The 19,791-nt window shown below is 59.2% G+C and overlaps 1 protein-coding gene across 2 annotated transcripts in view; it reads left to right on the top strand.

The window, feature by feature from the left end:
- CORO1C (coronin 1C) overlaps positions 1 to 19,791 on the top strand; it is an 83,542-nt gene that overhangs the window by 24,778 nt on the left and 38,973 nt on the right. Inside the window, exon 2 of one of the 2 annotated variants that reach the window (XM_055147318.1) lies at positions 4,818 to 5,017. The exons of the other annotated variant lie outside the window; for it this stretch is intronic. Coding sequence (XP_055003293.1) covers positions 4,823 to 5,017 — 195 coding nt within the window. The 5' untranslated portion in view covers positions 4,818 to 4,822. The remainder of the gene's footprint in view (positions 1 to 4,817; positions 5,018 to 19,791) is intronic. 2 annotated transcript variants of the gene reach the window in all.

The following is a 19,791-nucleotide window of genomic DNA, read 5'->3' as shown; positions in this document are numbered from 1 at the left end:
TGCAGTGCTATTTGGGGGTGGGGGGGGGGTCACACCTGGCGATGCTCAGGGGTTGCTCCAGGCTCTACACTCAGGAATTACTCCTGGCATTGCTCGGGGACCATATGGGATGCGAGGGATTGAACCCATGTCGGCTGTGTGCAAGGGAGTCTCCCTCCCCGCTGTACTGTCACTCTGGCCCCCATCTTCCCTGGTTCCTGTGGTGTAGACGCATAGTGCTAAGATGTGTTCTCCATGAGAAGGCGTCTTTCCCATTGAATATTTACAGCACTTTTGAAAAACGTCAGCTACGCTGGAATAAACCTAACCAAGAAGATAGATGTGAGGCCCCAGCACTGATGACTATAAAACTCTGCTGAAAAGTGACCAGAGGACAGTGAACTTAGAAAAGCATCCTGTCACAATTCCAGTTTCTTCATAAGATCTGACCGAGGAATTTGAAAATTCATCTGAAAATTAAAAAAAACCCAACAAAATAGGCAAAAACAATTGGATTCTTTTTTACGTATTTTTTATGTTGTTTTGATCTGTTTTTTGGGGGTTTCCCTTCCAAGTGAGTTCTATTTTTTTATTTTATTTATTTTTTTGCTTTTTGGGTCACACCCAGCAATGCTCAGGGGTCACTCCTGGCTCTGCACTCAGGAATTACCCCTGGCAGTGCTCAGGGAACCATATGGGATGCCGGGGACCGAACCCGGGTCGGCCGCAGGCAAGGCAAACGCCCTACCCGTTGTGCTATTGCTCTGGCCCCCCCCCCAAGTGAGTTTTAAAATCACTTTGTTGTGGGAAAGATGCCTGTAATTCTAATTGGATGCCTTACATTTAATTCTCTCTCCTTTTTTAATTTTTTTTTTTTTATTGAATCACCGTGAGAATTTCTCTTAATTTTAGAATCAGTGCGTCAAGTTTTATAAGTAAGTTAGCTGGGACCCTAATAGTAATTGCACTTTTACAGTTTTTACATATTTGGGAGGTGCTCGTGCGCCAGGCAGTGCTCAGGAGCTCTCTGGTGCCAGGGATCGAAGCCAAGTCTCCAGCAAGCGAAGCGTATGCTCAGTCCATCTAGCTGCCTCTCCATCCCAGCTGTGCCTTTCATTTCATAGATGAGAATGCTGAGGCCCAGAAATGTTTGTAGGGGCTGGAGCGATAGTTCAGCGGGGAGGGTGTTTGCCTGACATGTGGCCGACCTGGGTTTGATCCCCGGCATCCCATGTGTTCCCCTGAGCACTGCCAGGAGTAATTCTTGAGTGCAGAGTCAGGAGTGACCCCTGTGCATCGCTGGGTGTGACCCAAAAAGCAAAAAAAAGAAAAAAAAAAAGAAGTAGGCTTTGTAGTATGTCAGTAAGCAGATATGTATATAGTATTTCTTTTTTCCCCCTAGAAGCAAGTTTATGGAGTGGAAGGAAGAGACTCCCGTGGGGGCGGGGCTGGGGCGGGGTGTCTGTAGCATCTCTCGGTGGCTGCCGTCGAGAGCTTTGCGTAGCGCCAACACCTTCCAGCACTCGACGTTTTGTGTCGGGGTTGATTGTTGTCGGAGATGAGTCGGTTCCTGGCCTGCTGGAGTCAAGAGGAAGGTGGCTGCTAATTTCCAAGTGAGCGACCTTGAGCGACCTTGCTCGCCCGCGCCTCGCCCGGAGAAGTAGGGTGCGAGGGTCTGCAGAGACCCCCCCCCCCCCCGGGCTGGGCACAGACTGGCTGCTGGCTGCGGCTGCTCCCGTTCAGTCGTGTTGCCTGGAGTCTTGCAAGGTGCAGCCTGGGGGGCCCCCGAGCACTGTCCGGTGAGCCGCTGGAGGCCCTGGGGTAATCCCCAGCAGCCCGAGGCCCTCCTGCCTGGCCAAGCGCTGCTGGGGGGGGGACGCGAGGGACAGAAACGTAGACTTGCTCCGTGTCCGGGTGTGGGGCCGGGAGAGGGGGTGCGGTGAGTCCTGGTCTACGAGGTGGGGCCCCCGGGTGGGCGGGCGGGCGATCCCGGAGCCCTGGAGCTCCAGGTGGTCAGTGGCACCACGGCTCACCCCTGCGTCAGCCGTGCTGGCTGCCCTGAGGAGACTGTCGCCGGGAGGAAGGGTCTGGCGTCCTGCTCCTCCTGCCCCTCGTCCCTTCAGGCAGGCTCCAGTACAGCCCGCCCCTCTCGGGCCCTGGAGAGACCGTCTCTCGGGAGGGCTGAGCACGCGCGTGTGTGTGAGAGAGAGAGAGAAGAGAGAGAGAGAGGGAGAGAGAGAGAGGGAGAGAGAGAGAGAGAGGGAGAAAGAGAGAGGGAGAGAGAGGGGGGGGAGAGAGAGAGGGAGAGAGAGAGAGGGAGAGGGAGAGAGAGGGAGGGAGAGAGGGGGGGAGAGAGAGGGAGAGAGAGGGAGAGGGAGAGAGAGGGAGAGGAAGAGAGAGAGGGAGAGAGAGAGAGGGAGAGAGAGAGGGAGAGAGAGAGAGGGAGAGAGAGGGAGAGGGAGAGAGAGAGGGAGAGGGAGGAGGGGGGGGAGAGCGCGCCAGGCCTTGGCATCCTGTCGTAAGCCTCTTCTCCTGAGACTGTTTCAGTCACATCTGCTCCCATTGAGTCTCTTCTTGCCTAATGGGTCCCATTTGCGCCTCTTTCTTCCTTTCTCCCTCTCCCTTTCCTTTCCCTCTCGCTCTCTCGCTCTCTCCTCTCTCCCCCCTCTCCCTCTTTCCTCTCTCTCTCCCCCTCTCTCTCTCTTACTCTCTCTCTCCGTCTCTCTTCTCTCTCCCTCTCTCCCTCTCTCCCTCTCCCTCTCTCTCTCCATCTCTCTCTTTCTCTCCCACTCTCCCCTCTCTCTCCCTCTCTTCTCTCTCTCCTCCCCCCCCAGCCACGCCCAGCGTGCTCAGGAATCTCTCCTGTTGGTGCTTGGGGGACCGTAAGGGACGCCTGGGACTGAACTGGGGTCTGCCGTGCGCAAGGCCAAGCCCTGCCCGCTGGGCTGTTGCCGCTGTCCCCCCAGGCGCTCTCCCCAGGGCTCCCTCTGTCGCCCGGCTCTGCGCTCCCTTGCTTTGGTGTTCGGGTCACACGTGGTGTTGCTGGGCTGCCACGGCTCTCGTGCTGGGGGCCCTGGTGGGGTGGAACCCGGGCCGTGCGCACGTCCCGTCCCTTTTTCCTTTGGACTGGGGCTTGGGGAAGGAGCGGGGAGAAATGCCACGTGTGTTTCCTGTGAGTGACCTTTCCTGCGGCCCTGGGGAGGTTTCAGTCGAGGTGTTCGTGTTTCAGATTTGTATAAACTTGGCCCATCAGGGTGGGCGCTGGCCGGAGGGCCTTTCGTCCCTGTGAACTTCCAGTGTCCACTCCCCAGGATGCCCAGCAGACTGGGCTGGAGGGCCAAGCTGGGCTCAGCAGTGCCAGGGAGCCCGGGGCACACCCACCGTCTGTGCTCAGGGGACGGGGAGGCGGGGAGGTGCCAGGGTTTGAACCTGGGTTCTGTGCGTCAGGGTTGCTGTCAGGGGAGAGCCTAGAAGTGGGAAATTCACCTGGACGGACCAGGCAAAGCCTGCCAGTTGCGGTGGGTTTTGTTTGTTTTTGTTTTTGTTTTTAAAGTGGGGGCGACTCGGCACCGCTCAGCCTGGCGGGGAGGGGGAGCCTGCGCGGGTGGGGTCTGGCAGGCCCCCCCCTGGCGGTGTTGGGGAACCCGGCGGGCCCGACCTTCCTGCAGCATCAGGCCTCCCAGATGCCTCACCTGCAGGGGTTTCTGCGTGCTTCCTTCTTGGCCTCTTTCTCTGTGCTGGGGGCTCCTGGCTTAGTCACCGAGCCACGCCTTACCCTTGGGGTCTTTGTCATCCAGGGAAGAGGTGAGGGGGGATGGAGGGGTATGTGTGTGTGTGTGTGTGTGTGTGTGTGTGTGTGTGTGTGTGTTGTGTGTGTGTGATTCTGTTCCAGGATGGAGGGGTGTGTGTGTATTATTCAGTGTGTGTGTGTGGGGTGTGTGTGTGTGTGTGTGTATGTGTTATTCTGTCCCAGGTGTGTGTGTGTGTGTGTGTGTGTGTGTGTACTATTCAGTTCTTAACCCTTCGTGTGTGTGTTATTGTGTTCCGGGTGTGTGTGTGTACTATTCAGCTCTTAACCCTTCGAGTGTGTGTGTGTGTTATTCTATTCTCTGTGTGTGTGTGTGTGTGTGTGTGTGTGTGTACTATTCAGTTCTTAACCCTTCCGAAAGGTTAAGTTTTCATTATTATTTTTATTATTGCTGTTCTTAGTTTTGCCTTAGTCTTTCTCCTAGAACTAATTGAAACAGTTGAGCTGTTCTGGATCTTGAAATGGGAGTTAAAATATATATATCTTTTTTTCTCTGTAATTCTTTCTTTCCCTGATGCATTTCACAGTTTTCTCTGGGTATGTGCAGCTGAGGGAGATTTGGTTTTCCTGTTTGGCTACTTTCAGGGGAAAGGGGGCAAAACCCATGTCCTTTTCTCCTCCCTGCGCCCCCTACCCCGCCCTCTTCCGCCCGGAGCTTTCTGTCTGTAAAGCTCTCCGCCAGACCTAGCTACCCCTCACCTGGTCCTCGCTGGGCCCGGCTGACCCTCTCCTGGTCCTCGCCGGGCCCGGCCGACCCTCTCCTGGTCCTCGCCGGGCCCGGCCGACCCTCACCTGGTCCTCGCCGGGCCCGGCCGACCCTCACCTGGTCCTCGCCGGGCCCGGCCGACCCTCACCTGGTCCTCGCCGGGCCCGGCCGACCCTCTCCTGGTCCTCGCCGGGCCCGGCCGACCCTCTCCTGGTCCTCGCCGGGCCCGGCTGACCCTCTCCTGGTCCTCGCCGGGCCCGGCTAACCCTCTCCTGGTCCTCGCCGGGCCCGGCTAACCCTCTCCTGGTTTTCCCTCTCCTGCAGACACGATGAGGCGAGTGGTGCGGCAGAGCAAGTTCCGGCACGTGTTCGGGCAGGCGGTGAAAAACGACCAGTGTTACGACGACATCCGGGTTTCTCGCGTGACCTGGGACAGTTCCTTTTGCGCTGTCAACCCCAGATTTGTTGCCATAATCATAGAAGCGAGCGGGGGAGGCGCCTTCCTTGTGCTTCCATTGCACAAGGTAAGTAACCCGACTCTCCGTCCTGCGCCCCTCGGGGCCGGGGTGGGGGAGGGCCCAGCAGGACAGTGGTCTGGAGGTGGCCGGTCGCGGCGGGGTCCCAGAGGGCTGCGTCCAGCACCCCTCACTGGCTGTGAGTCACTGGTCGTCTAGTGACGCTGTGGACATAGGCAGGGGCCCCCGAGTCAGAGGGTCAGCGTCCACGCTCACCCAGAGAGTGTACCGAAAGGGGCACTTTCAAAACAAGTATTTTGTGGGGGCTGGTGAGGGGAAGAGGGTTTGGGGCCACCCTTGGTAATGCCCGGGGGCTACTCGCAGCTCTGTGCTCTGAGGTTTCTGCTGCCTTGGAGTTTGGGGAGCCAGGCGTGGCACGGGGTGAACCCTGGCTCAGCCCCGTGCAAGGCCGGCTCCGGATGCCAGCCCCAGCAGGTTGGAGTTCGTGGGTGGCAGGTGGGACGGTCACTCAGCTCGGACAGTAGGAGCAACGTAGGGGAACCGGTAAGTCTGAGTGTAGGCTCCACGGAGGGGGGAGATCAGGGGTCTCCTCCGCTCTGGGCTGCTTCCGGGAGCTCCCCCTGCAGCGGGCTTCCTTCCTGGCTCTCCTTCCTCCGACTCGGTCCTCCAGGCGCCTTTTCCGGGGTGGGGGTGGGGGAGAAGAGAGGAGACTTGAGGCCTCTCAGCTGTTCTGGAGTATCGCAGGCGGAAGTGGCCTGGGCCTTAATAAGAGGCCCCGGGACTGCTGACTCGCGGGCGTCATGACTGCTTGAGCCGAGGAGCCGCCGAGGGCTCCCCGAAGAGGCCTTTCCCCCGTGCTGGGCGCGGTGGCCCCCCCCCCCTGCACCTGGACGCATTGCGTTCTGGCCCTCGTGATTCCAGCAGCGGCCGCCACGCAGGAGATTCCTGCCCACGTGGGGCTTCCCCAGCGTATTTTGGTGTTTCTCCCTAAGGACAGTTCTCCCTGGGAAAAGGACTCCTCTCAGACGCTCGTGACGGGCGAGGTTTCGCATCGGATCTTGATGCGTGTGGCCGGGGCGGCGGGGCCGTGGGGAGCAGGACGTCTCGTCACGGGAACGGGAGACGGGAGACGGGCGGCTCCGGGAACACAGCCGCAACTCGGCAGAATAGGTGGTCCTATAAATAGATTGAGTTTGGGGGCCCTGGTTGTGGTCAGGGACCACTTTCGGACCAGCGCGGTGGGGGGGGTCAGTCCTGGGGGTCCTTCGGGGACCCTGTGGTGCTGCTGGTGGCGGTCAAACCTGGGCACCTGAGCGCAGAGTGTCTGCTCCGCCTCTCGAGCTCTCTCTGACCCCTGGGTATTGTTAAAGGCTCTTTCCACCCCCCTTCCCTGGACATTTGGTTTTCTCACGGGGCATTTTTATTTCCATGAGGACAGTTGCCCCTGACTGGCACCGAGGGCGCCGGGCTGTGCCAATGCCCACCTGTTTGGGGCGTGGGCGTTTGCTGGGAATATCAGTTGCATTCCCATCTGCAGAGAGACCAGCTCCACAGTCTTTTTTTTTTTTTCTTTTTCCAGGGGGAGGGCACGCCTGGCAGTGCTTAGGGAGCCACGTCGTGCCAGGGACTGGGCCCCGGGCTCCGTCGTGCAGCACATGTGCTCTGGGACGTTGAGTCGCCCTCCCTGCCTCAGTCTCCAGGGCCTGGCGCCGTCACGGAGAGCAAGGCGCTTACGGGACGCTGGCGGTTTGGGAGGGCTGCGGGGAGGCCACACCTGGCAGTGCTAAGGGGCTGTTCCTGGCCCTTTGCTCGGGACTGACCCCTGGCAGTGCTTGGGGCGGGGTGGGGGGGCACCACATGCAAGCCGAGTGCTTTACACTCTGCATCTTTTTTTTTGCTTTTTGGGTCACACCCAGCGATGCTCAGGGGTGACTCCTGGCTCTGCATTCAGGAATTACTCCTGGCGGTGCTTGGGGGACCATATGGGATGCCGGGGATCGAACCTGGGTCGGCCGCGTGCAAGGCAAACGCCCTCCCCGCTGTGCTATCGCTCCGGCCCCCACTCTGCATCTTTGTTTTTTTTTTTTTTTTTTTTTTTTGCTTTTTGGGTCACACTCGGCAATGCACAGGGGTCATTCCTGGCTCATGCACTCAGGAATTACCCCTGGCGGTGCTCAGGGGACCATATGGGGTGCTGGGATTCGAACCCGGGTCGGCCACGTGCAAGGCAAATGCCCTACCCGCTGTGCTATTGCTCCAGCCCTCACTCTGCATCTTTGAGCCCCAGGAAAGTTGATCTTACAGCCGTGGGTTTTGTTTCGGTGTTTGGGCCGTACCTGGTGGGACTTTGGATCCCCAGGGGTGCCGGGGACTGAGCCTGTCTCAGCCGGGTGGCGAGGCAGCTGTCTTGCCTCCGGCTCTGTGGAGGTGGGAGTTTTGGTGGAGCAGATGCCTCAGCTGCCAGCCAGGGCCAAGCTCTGGAGCACTGTTTTGGAGTTAACGGGTTTTGTTCCCCATTTTACTGACTACAGGATAAATTAGACGTGTTTTCCCGTAAAGCAATGAAACAAGTAGGTTAAGGAGTTCTGGGTGAGCTTAGTGTGTACATGCGAGCGGGTGGGGGCGGCGTTCCCACAGTACTCGGGGGACCGGGCAGTGCTGGGAACCGAATGTGGGACTCCCACGTCCCAAACAATTTTTCCCCCAGCCCCCTGAACAGGCACCGTGTGAGTCTTTGCTTTCGCAAACCTCGGGAGACTTTCCCTTTCACTGATAGAGACCCTTGAAGGAGAGACCCCTGCGCGGTCCCCAAGCTACCTGGAGCAGAGGTGTTTCCACTTGCAGTAAACAGCCTCTAGATAATAAACGCACCTTCAGTGCTCTGCTTTTTAAGCAGGTTTACAGGCGTTCTGTTCGAATAGATGGTTTCAGTGATAGGGTTTGGGTGAAGTGGCCATCGAGAAGGCTCTTGGGGGGTCTTTCTTTCCTAAGCAGTGCCGTGGTGTTGCTTGGCTTCGGGAATTCTCGTCCTAGCCCCAGGACGAGGGGTGGGTGGGCGTGGTCTTCACTGGGGTTAGTTTCCTGGTGTCTGGAGGGGGTGGGGAGAGGTTGGTGCTGAGGTGTTTGGCGCCTCTCTGAGGGAGTGCGGCGTGACGGAGGTCAGGCGGTGCTTTCGGACACTGCATTGTCTTGACGAGTTGCAGATGGTCTGGGCACTTCTCCTTTTGCTTCAGGGATCGGCCGCTCTGGGTGGTACCCAGCGCCGGCTCCAGACCTCAGCCTTCTGCGTGCAGAGTGCGGCCACAGCCTACCGGGCTCTCTCTCGGGCCCCTTTGGCGTCGTTTTATAGTGAGCCGCTGCTTTCATTCAAGAGCAGAGGAACACCCAATTTCGACATCTGTTACGAAGTGACACTGGAGTCAGGCGCTGGGAACTGTCGCTCCGAGTGTTCGCTGGGCTTCCGTACGGTGGCCAGCAGCCAGGGCTGCTCTGAGCAGGACCCTGAGCAGGGAGTGGGTTTTATTTTTTAATTTGTATTATTATTATTATTATTTTTGCTTTTCCGGTCACACCCAGCGATGCACAGGGGTTACTCCTGGCTCTACACTCAGGAATTACCCCTGGCGGTGCTGGGGGACCATATGGGATGCTGGGATTCGAACCCGGGTCGGCCGCGTGCAAGGCAAATACCCTACCCGCTGTGCTATCGCTCCAGCCCCATTAATTTATATTATTTTTTTATTATTATTTGGGCCGGGCTGGAGCGATAGCACAGCAGTAGGGCGTTCGCCTTTCACGCGGCCGACCCATGTTCAATTCCTCCGCCCCTCTTGTAGAGCCCGGCAAGCTACCGAGAGTATCCCACCCGCACGGCAGAGCCTGGCAAGCTCCCCGTGGCGTATTGGATATGCCAAAAATAGTAACAATAAGTCTCTCAATGAGAGACATTACTGGTGCCCGCTCGTACAAATTGATGAACAACGGGATGACAGTGACAGTGACCAATATTTGGGCCACCTTTGGCAGTGCTCAGCGTTTACTCCTGACTCTGCACCCAGGGTTCAATCCTGGGAGGGCTTGAGGGACCATATGTGTTTTTTTTTTGCAGGGGGTGTTGGGGAGGAGTCACACCCGTCAGTGCTCAGGGGTTACACCTGAACTACTCCTGGCGTTGCCCAGGGGGCCTATGGGATGCTGGGGATTGAAAGGCGAATGCCCTCCCCGCTGTCCTGTCTGTCTGGGCCCACCAGGGACCCTGTAGGGTGTCCGGCGAGCGCCTTGCTGAGTGTCCCCTCGCTCTGGCCCTGACTTTTCTTATTTTCCCACACTCATGCCAGCAGTGACGGGGCCTTGCCCTTGCAGCCTCACCAGCCTGAGGTTAGAGTCTGGGCCCGTCGCGGTGGCTGTCGTCCAGGGCTTAGAGCTGGCAAGCGGGAGGGACGGGCAGACGGGGTGCGTGCACAGGAGGTGCCCGGGAACACGCGTGTTCAAGTCCATGGCCCCTGGGCTGGTGTGGGAGGCATCTAGGTGTGGGTGTTGTGCGTTCGCTCTGCTGCAGGGCACCGGGCTGGGGTGGCGGAGCCCGCCCGACCCCACATGCCCTGCGCAGACGTCTGCTTCCCCTGGCCTTCGGGAGGACGAGTCTGGAGCAGCAGGAGGCTCTGCGCCTGCGCTGAGGGCGCCCTCACAGCCGCACAGGTGTCAGTCGGGTGCGTCGCTGCGCGGGTACCAACAGGCTCAGACTAACCCAGCAGTACTGGGGGCCGGCGGCTGCACTGTGAACCTGAGCCCCCAGGGGCTTGTGGTAGGGACCCGAGTCCCCAGGGGGGTTGGGGTAGGGACCCGAGCCTCCTGGGGACCGGGTTGACCCTTAGCCTCGGTCCTCTGGCAGTCGGGCTGGAGGACGCTGCAGAGCTGCAGAGTCCCTTGCTTGCTTCCTCCCGTGGGCCCCCTTTCTCCTTGCATTGGCAGTGTTGCGAATCATCCTGCCCGTCGCCGTGCCAGGGGCCGGGGTGTGGCCAGGTGCTGTTGCTGACCTTTGTCACTGTCCCTGCCGCTCCCTTGGGGAGCTCGGTGTAACTTCTCAGGAATCCGTGCTGGAATCTGGCCCTCCGTCCGCACCATCCTCTCAGCTGATTTTACAGCCGTTCTCCTGATTCATGGTTTCTTCTCTTGAGGATGATTACATGGCTGTATGCTTTAGGTCAACAGCAGAGAAATTAATCATTATGTACTTATAGTAACTGCCTTGGGGCTTATGTCTCAATTAAGTTGCTTTAGAGTTTTTTCCAGCCTTTTTTTTGTTTTTGGGGGGAAGGTTTGGCCACACCCAGGGGAGCTCAGGACTCACTCCTGTGGCTCTTGGGGGGTCATAGGCGGGGTCAGCAGCATGCAGGGCAAGGGCCTTACGCCTGTACTGTTTCTGTGTCTCCTCTCCCCCTCCTCCCCTCCCCCTGCCCCGGCCAGGGGCCCATGTGGTGCCAGGGATCAGACCGGGGTCAGCTGTATGCAAGGCAGATGCCTTATCCCTGTACTGTCTCTCCAGCCCGCCTCAGTCATTTTTATCTTGAAAGAAATGTTCCCAGCCATGGTTTCGCCTCTTCTTACTGGTCATCTCCCCGTCTGGTGTCACCTTGGAGTGAATGGAACACTGACCACCCACCCGTGGGGTCCCTTCATTGTTTCTCATCCCACTAGTTTGTCTGTTTCTGGTCTGGGGGCCACACCCAGCTGTGCCGGGGCTTACTCCTGGCTCTGTGCTCAGGGATCACTCTTGGTGATGCCCCGGGACCCGGGGTGCATGTGAGTCAAACCCCCCACCGCTGCCCCACTGTCTCCCTCCAGCCCTGCCCATCCCGCGAGTCCCACACTGCCACGTCACGCCGTGCCAGGAGTATTAGTCACTTGACAGACGTGCCTGGAACAGCTCTCGCCTGGGCCGTACGGTCCCCTCTGGGCTCTCGGGACATGGGCCCCGGGAACACCTGGGGAAATGGCACAGTGGAGAGTCATGGCAAGAGAAGGGGGCCGGAGTCACGGCACAGAGGGGCGGGCGTTTGCCTTGCACGCGGCTGACCCGGGTTTGATCCCTGGCATCCCATACGGTCCCCCGACACCGCCAGGAGTGATTCCTAAGTGCAGAGCCAGGAGTAACTCCTGAGCATTGCTGGGTCTGACCCAAAAAAGCAAAAAAACCAAAACAAAACAAAAAAAACTACACAGATACACAAACACGCAGTCTGAGAGGTGGTCGGCGCGTGAGGCTGCCCGCCTTGCATGCGGACGAACCGGTCAGTCCTGGGCACCACGTAGGGTCCCCGTGAGCACCTCCTGAGTGATCTCTGAGCATGGAGCCAAAAAAACAGAGACTTAAGTACCTAAATGTATTGGTTTCCTTTGGTACTGTTTCTCTGACCCTCGGGAAACAAGTCTTCGATGGTTCTTAGCTGAATGGTCGAGGAATTCTCTCCAATAGCAAAAGAAAGTTATTCTGGGGACCGGAGAGAGAGTACAGTGGCAAGGGGGTTGGCCTTGCACACAGCCGACCCTGGTTTGAGTCCCAGAATCCCAAGGGTCCCCCAAGCACTGCCAGGAATAATTCCTGAGTGCAGAGCCGGGAGTAACCCCTGAGCACGAGCATCGCTGGGTGTGACCCAAAAAAGCACAAGAAAGAAAAAAAAATAAAGGAAAGTTATTCTGTATAGCAAAACTTACTTGGTTAGTCCGTGTTCCGTGAAACACAACGGCCAGTGGTGCCGGAGCTCGCGATAGCCGTGTGTGTGTGTAACTTCAGATCCTGTCACTGGTCTGGGCGGGGAGGTTTGGCATCTCAGCGACGACGGTGTTACTGAAGGTGATCTTAGTGGCTTCTTGGTGCCTAACCTGTAATCTAGTGTTTTTCTTTTTTTCTTTCTTTCTTTCTTTTTTTTCTTTTTGGGTCACACCCGGCGATGCACAGGGGTCACTCCTGGCTCATGCACTCAGGAATTACTCCTGGCGGTGCTCAGGGGACCATATGGGATGCTGGGAATCGAACCCGGGTCGGCTGCGTGCAAGGCAAGCGCCCTACCCGCTGTGCTGTCACTCCAGCCCCAATTCAGTGTTTTTCAAGGAAATAACTCAAAGCGTATACAGAGACCCACTCGGTGTTCAGGTTTTAAGCAGAGCCTACCTGATGCTTGAAGACTGTCATACGCACGAACTCCTTCCCGACACAGGCGCCCCCGCCGTCGGGCGGCCCCCCGTGAGCACACTCAGCGCTGTCGGGGAGCAGCCAGGACCCAGGTCACCAGGCTGGCCGTGGCCTGGTGACAACACGGAGGGGACCCCCCACAGTGCCCTCGAGCCCTGCTTCCCGGGCGGCGGGACGTGTTTGGTGGGGTCATGAGAGGCACCACAGGAGAAAACTGCCCACCTCGACCCTTTGTGGCTTCGCCTCTGCGGGCTCTCATGCAGCCCTGGCGTTCCCCTTCCTGGGATCTCCCTCGAGAGGGCCAGAGCTGGCCCTGCTCCGCGCCTTAGGGTCAGCACTCAGTTAGGCCAGAGAGCATCCTTCCTGTTCCGCCCGAGAACAGGCAGTGACTGCGTGTCGTAGTCGTAAAACTCAAACGCTGGAACGGCATCGGCCTTGTTTTCTGCACAGGCGGGATGTGCCACCGGGCCTTTGCTCCACTCTGGCAGGATGGGAGGCACAAAGCGGGTCTTCCGTGGCCAGGCACACTCAGCACTCGGCAGTGACCAGTGTTTCACCTGCATGGTGGTTTTTTTTTTTTTTTCCTTGCTTTTTGGGTTACACCCTGGCTCTGCACTCAGGAATTCCTCCCGTGGGTGCTCAAGGGCCGTGTGGCTCGGGGGACCACAAGGGATGCTGGGAATCGAACCTGGATCAGACGCTTGACGGCAGACGCCCTCCCCGCTGTACTGTCGCTCCAGCCCCTCACCTGTGTGGTTTTGCTGTACAAAGTTACTGCACCGTCACCACCACCACGGTGCCCGGGGCCCCCCACCCCTGTCCCTGCTCACTTCTAGCCCCCCTGGTCCCTCCACCCGCTCTCCCACTCCCCCCTTTATTTGATTTCTGCATTTGGACGTTGTGACCGTAATCCTGGACTATCTGTGTGTGTATATTTTTTGGTTTTGAGCCACGCCCAGCTGTGCTCAGGGGTTACTCCTAGCTCTGTGCTCAGGAATCACTTCTGGCACTGCTCAAGGGGACGATATGGGGTGCCGGGAATTGAACCCGGAGCGTCTCTGCACAAGGCAACCCTGCCCCCCCCACCTGTGTTGTACGTCGCTCCCGTCCTCTCTGTGTATTTATTTCCCGTCTTTATTTAAGAGAGAGACTGTGTGTATCTTTGACAATTTTTTCCGTTAGTGTGAAAGGTAGGTTCTGGGTTTTGCTGTTTTGCTGGGGGGGCAGTTTTCGAAAGGGGTCTGCCTGACACGGAGTCCCCCGCATTCTCTCTTTGCGATTAGACGGTTTGATCACCAAGGCACTGCCCGGCGGGCTCTGATTTCCCGGCTGGGGAGCCTGCAGGCCGGGGGAGCCTTGTTCCGGGCCCCGCCTCGGGGGTGCGGGCCTGGCGGTTGGTGCTGATGCAGCCCCCGGGCCGCCCCCCCTGCCCTCTGCCCCTGGGCACTTCCCAGAGTGCCGCTGCGTTTCGGGCCAGGGTGACCCTGCCCGTGTCCCCCTGGACATCAGTTGGGCCCGTGGTCGCTTTGGGGCTTGGGGCAGGATTTTGTCTGTGGTCCTACTCCGGCCAGCCCCCCCCCCCCTCCGGCTCCCTGCAGTCGCCCTTGCGGGGGCTGTGACAGGCGGGGAGGGAGGGGGCCCGCGGGGGGAGGGCACCCGAGTAGAACAATGCCTTGGGGATGATGTCACGCGCTGCCCGGCCGCATGACCGCACGATGTGGCACAGAGGCCATTCATGTTCTCCGGGTGACAGGGAGGGGCACCCCCTCGCCCGCCCAACAGTGGTGCAACAACGGGCGCAGAGGCTGGCCCGGGAGCCTCACCGCGGGCCCCGGGGCTGTTCTTGATGACCGTGGCAGTGAGTCACCAGGAGCTGGGCGGGTGCCGGCCTCACCCCTGCCCTGGAGATGAGCAGGCCCTGTCCTTTGTGCACCAGCCCGGTTGCCGGGTTCCGGCTGCAGCTTGCTGATCTGTCCGCCGCGGCCGCCCGCAGGCCTGCCGGGCCCTGATGGTGGTTTTTACCATATATGGCCATCAGCGCGCTGGGGCTGTCAGCTGGCCAGCAGGGCTTCCTTCCCGGGACTGGATTGGCTGCACGCTGGGGCCTGACGGCACCCGGGAGAGCAGGAGCCACTGAGTCAAGCGTGGGGAGCGTTTAACTCCTTCCCGGGGTCCCCTCGCGGTCCTGCGGGGTGCAGGCTGACAACCCCGTTTGCCGGGAGTCTCCGGCCGGCCGGAAGCCGTGGAGGCAGGGAGAGGGCTCAAAGGGCGGGCGTGCGGATTTTGCCTGCAGGAGCCCCAGGGATGCTCCTGTGGTCCCCAAGCACAGAGCCAGGAGTCGCTCTGAGCACTTCGGGGTGCAGTCATGAGACTGGTGGGGGGGGCGTGCTGTGGGAGAGGAGCAAGTGCCCCCGTCAAAATCAGCCACCCCCCTGTCCCAGCTTCCCAGTGGGGCCACGAGGCCGGTTCAGAGTGTTGGAGAACACGCCAGCTTTCTCAGGAGCGGCTGAGCACTAAGCCCCGAGTCAGCAGTCTGGGCTGCCGGGGTGTCCCCTCCGGTCCCCCGGATCGACTCCGACTGACACTGCCCGTTGTGAGCTGCTCTGGTCAAGGCCTCCGCCCCCCACCTCCCTGAAGAGAGGCACGACCCCTTGGCCTTTGTTCACACCGCCCCGCCCCCAAGGCAGGTGGGGTTCAGCTGGAGAAACCGGCCCAGAGCTGGCGCCTCGAGGCCCCACCGTGGGGACACATGTCTGGCGTCCTCCGCTTCACGGCGGGAGGGGGCGAGCCCGGCACAGACTGCCTCGTCCCCGTTCCCTCCCTCCTCGCCGTCCCGCTGAAGTTGAACTTGCCGGGTTCTGCGCGTCTGGTCGTGCTCAGGTCCTGGGTGTGCTGCGGAGTCGCCGTCTGCAGCGAGGGGGCTTCTGTCTGCATTTCCCTGGCGAGCCGGGAAGTCAGGCAGTGCCCTCTCCCCGCGGCGGTGGACACACCCGTCCCTGGACTCCCTTTGCTTTCCGGCTGAGTCCCGTGGCGTTAGTCACCCCCCTAAGCTGGGTTTGAAAGCGGCCTTTCTGCGGGAAGCCCACCTGGGCCCCCTGACGGTTGGTGTGGAGGGTTCCCCGTGCCCCTTGCTGTCTGCTCGCAGGCAGGTGATGAGACTCCTCAGCCTGGCACTGCCCCTCCCTGGCACGCCGGCTGCTCACCCCCTGGGGCTGGTGTCCCGGTCTGTGCTTGATTCTAGAGCGCCTCTGCTCCCGTGAGGGCGGGGGTTCCCTTCGCCTTAAAGTTCAGCCTCTGCAGAGCTGGGGCGGGGGCCACACCTGGGGGAGCTTGGGGGCTACTCCTGGCTTGTGCCCGGGTCACTCCCAGCAGTGCTCGGGGACCCCCGGGGTGCCGGCGTGCCAGGCAGGCGCCTGAGCTTCTGCCCCATCTCTCCGGGCCCTGCGTGAGGTTTGGTTCCCGGGCCAGGAGGTGCCCGGGTGCCGCTGCCCTGCAGGAGACCCTGTCCGGGTGTCTGTCCGGGGGTCTGCAGCTGTCCTGCCTCTGGGGTCGGAGGGTCCAGCGGGCCGTGTCACACGCCCAGTGCTGTGTCACACGCCCAGTGCTGTGTCAGCACGGAAGGGGAAGGCCCTTCGGGACGCAGCCTTTCTGGGTCCCTCTGAGCTCCATGCGGGGAGAGCCGGGCCCTCAGGCTGGCCCGGAAGCTGCTCCTGGGCTTTCGAGCACGTGCTGCACTTCTCCCTTCTCCTGGCCGGGCTCATCATTCCCGGCGCCCGGCCCCAAGGCCATGATGAGTTGTTAACGGAGAAAACACCTTTTTTTTTTTTTTTTTTTTTGCTTTTTGGGTCACACCCGGCCATGCACAGGGGTTAATCCTGGCTCTGCACTCAGGAATTACCCCTGGTGCTCAGGGGACCCTATGGGATGCTGGGAATCGAACCCGGGTCGGCCGCGTGCAAGGCAAATGCCCTCCCCGCTGTGCTATTGCTCCAGCCCCCCGAGAAAAGACCTTTTAACTATGGACAGTGTGGTGAAGATGATACATTCTGGGTGCAGAGAGTGATTTTAATCATATTTTTCCTAAATCAAAACGGCTATAAAAGTAGTGTGTGTGTGTGTGTGTGTGTGTGTGTGTGTGTGTGTGTGTGTGACTGTACCTGGTTATGTGCTCCTGAACCAGGCAGGACCAAGGATTGGACCTGGGGCTCCTACATGCAAAGCGTGTGCTCCAGCTAGTTAAACTTTTTTTTCTCCCCTTCTTCCTGGTGCTGCCAGGGATTGAGCCCAGGGCCTCACGTGCTCGGCACGTGCTTTACCACTGGGCACCATCCGCAGCTAAGGAAACCCCCCAGTGTCTCTGGTTCGGGAGTCGGGATGGCGTGAGGGCTGTGGAGATCGCCTCTGTCTGAGGGGGTGTCCCTGGTGTGGGCGCCAGACACACGCTAGGGCCCTCACGAAGGGGCTGGACTTCACGACGGTGCCGCCTCGCCGCTGGGCAGGACCTGGGAGGCTGCCGCGCCGTTCCGGAGGGGGCAGCAGAGTGGACGGTCGAAACCCAGACCCCTCGAAGGGGTGGGTCTGCTGGGAATTGAACGTCGGGAGGAGAGCGCGGGAAACAGCGAGTCCCACGACTCGAGCTTCTCCAGGTGGGAGAGTTCGCTCTGACTGATGAAGCTGTGTCCCTCCCTTGATGACACGGGGTGTGTGGTTTCTGTTTGCTTTCGCCACACTCAGCGGTGCTCGGGGCTTCCTTCTGGCTCTGTGCGCAGGGATGGCTCCTGGCAGGCTCGGGGGACCATCTGGGGTGCCTCGGAGAGAGCCGGGGCCTGCTGCCCGCAAGGCCAGCGCCCCGCTGTGCTGTCACCTGGCCACTGCGGTTGGTCACTTTTGCGGAAAGCACTTTATTTATTTATTTATTTATTATTTTATTTTTTTTTGGGTCACACCCGGCGACAATGCACAGGGGTTACTCCTGGCTCTGCACTCAGGAATTACTCCTGGCGGTGCTCAGGGGACCATATGGGATGCTGGGATTTGAACCCGGGTCGGCCGTGTGCAAGGCAAACGCCCTACCCGCTGTGCTATCACTCCAGACCCCGCGGAAAGCACTTTAGTTGTAAGGAAGAGTCAGCTTGCCCGGCGAGATGTGGGCCTTTAACAGAATGTTACTTTGCTCAGGGGTGACTGCTGGTTCCAAGCTCAGGAATCACTCCTGGCAGTGCTCGGGGGACCATATGGGATGCAGGTGATCGAACCCAGTCAGCCTCATGCAAGACAAATGCCCTCCCCGCTGTGCTGTTGCTCCGGCCCCTCAGCCATCCCCTATGATGCCCAGGGAGCCACTCCTGGCTCTTTGCCGGTGGGATGCTCTCCGAAGGTCTGGGTGGGGCGGGGGCGGGGACGGCTGGGGAGAGGGTGCGAGGTCAGGGGTTGAACCTGGGCTTCCCAAAGGCAGAGCATTCACCCGGCTCTTTGAGCTCTCTCGGCCCTTCAGCCCCGTCTTGAACGAGCTCTGAGTCGATTGGAAACAGGATCCCCTAGAAAGGGGTGGCTCCTGGCGGTATGAGTCATGTTCTGGGTGGTCTTTCACTGCGTGCATGTGCCACACCGGAAATGCCCCAGTGCTGCATTTGGGGGTTTGGGATGGCGAGGATGTCTCTGTCCATCTGTACCGCAACTGCAGTTAAAGACGCTTCCCTCGGGCCCTGGCACTGAGCTGGACGTCCGGTTGGCCCAGAACCTCTGGGAGTGACCCATGGCCCCTGAACATTGCTTGGAAGACCTGGGGCTGTGTCCTGGGGGGCGGGACCCACACAGACTCCCTTGTAAGAACGTCCCTGTGAGGAACTGTGATTTGGAATGTTTCGAGTGCATTGCAGTGACCTTAGGTGCAGGAAGCGTGCACCTCAGGTCTGGATTCCTGTTTGAAATGGGGCCCGAGAGAGAAATAAGATTGAATATCCTATATAAGACGGAGCAGTGATGGTGTTCCCGTCGAAACTGGTAAGAAATAGCCGTTTCGGGGGCTGGAGCGATCGCACAGCGGGGAGGGCGTTTGCCTTGCACGCGGCCGACCCGGGTTCGATTCCCAGCATCCTATATGGTCCCCTGAGCACTGCCAGGGGTGATTCCTGAGTGCATGAGCCAGGAGTGGCCCCTGTGCATCATCGGGTGTAACCCAAAAAGCAAAAAAAAAAAAAAAAAAAGCCGTTTCATCAGAAATACAATTTCATGAGAGTTATGTGGAATTTAGTGTTTTTGGACAGTTACTTAAAATCACCAGCATTCATTTCGCTTCTTCCTAAAAAATTTCTTTCTTTTTCTCTTTTTTGGCCCTCGCGCCCACACTCATTTCAGAGCACGTAGATCAGTCGTTACGTGTCTAGTGCTGCTTTGTTCTCGTTTTCCCCAGAGCCCCTTCGAGGAAGGCGCAGCCTCAGCCAAGCACGGGGAGTTTCCAGGACCTTCTCCTGAAGCCAGGGCGAGGCTTAGGGCTGGGGTCTCCCCAGCGGGTTTCCTGCCTTCCCGGCTGGAAGCTCCCTCGGGCCAGCTCGGGTGGAGAGTACCAGGCAGCCCGTGGGCCCCTCTCCGTGCCACCTAGCGGCTGGGGAGCACGGGGAGGCTGTAGGAATGGCTCTGAGCTAGTGTCTGGTCTGTCTCGGGAATTGCCGTGTTTCTTCTTTTTAAAAAATTTTTATAAAATTGTTCCCGGCAATCTATTGCATTCAGTATTCCAGCGCCAACCCACCACGGTTGCACCTTCCCACCACCATTATTCCCTACTTTCCCAGCCACCACTCCAGCCTGGCCCAACAGCAGGCCGTAAATAATTTAGTATTGCTTGTTATGAATAATTCACTAAAAAATGATGGAATAAAGATTTCCTCAGGAGAGAGTGTGTGAAGATTGTTGTATCTCACCCTGGAGCCATTGAAACAGTCGCCAGGTTTCTCAGCCAGACTCTGGAGCCAAGACTGTGGGGGGTGGGGGTGGGGTCCTCAGCGCTGGTCATTGAGCCCCTGGCTGGCGAGCACCCCCAGTGGAGTCCTTTGCTCGAGAAGGTCAGAAAAGCTCTGTCTGGGCTGGAGCAATAGCACAGCGGGGAGGGCGTTTGCCTTGCATGCGGCCGACCCGGGTTCGATTCCCAAGCATCCTATATAGTCCCCCGAGCACTGCCAGGAGTAATTCCTGAGTGCAGAGCCAGGAGTAACCCCCGTGCATTGCTGGGTGTGACCCCCCCAAAAAAGAAAGAAAAGCTCTGTCCTCGCCTGGGATCGGGGCTCGTCAGTGCGAGTGACCGGCTGGCACTGTGGACGCTCCCCCGTGAGAAACGGTTCCTCGCTGCTCCTCGGGACTGGGCAGGCAGCAGCGGCAGGCCGGCCCATGAGGGAAGCCGTGCACAGGCGCCTCGGAAGGCGGGTGGGTAGCTGGTTTCGTATTTTCTTCCCGTTGTGGGGGATTCCTGGCCATGCTCGGGGCTGCCTGGGGAGCCACGCAGGTGGGGACCAGGCCAGAGGCGCCCGCGTGCAAGGCGTGTCCCGTGGCCCTTTGATCTGTGTCTCCCCAGCAGCCCCAGGGTCATTTATTTTTTTTGGGGGGAGGCACACAGTGGGTGGCACAGTAGGACACT

The sequence above is a fragment of the Sorex araneus genome, chromosome 9 (assembly GCF_027595985.1).
Source record: "Sorex araneus isolate mSorAra2 chromosome 9, mSorAra2.pri, whole genome shotgun sequence".
Lineage (NCBI taxonomy): Eukaryota > Metazoa > Chordata > Mammalia > Eulipotyphla > Soricidae > Sorex > Sorex araneus.
Note: the sequence above shows the minus strand (reverse complement) of the source record. Positions and strands in the feature narration are given on the sequence as shown.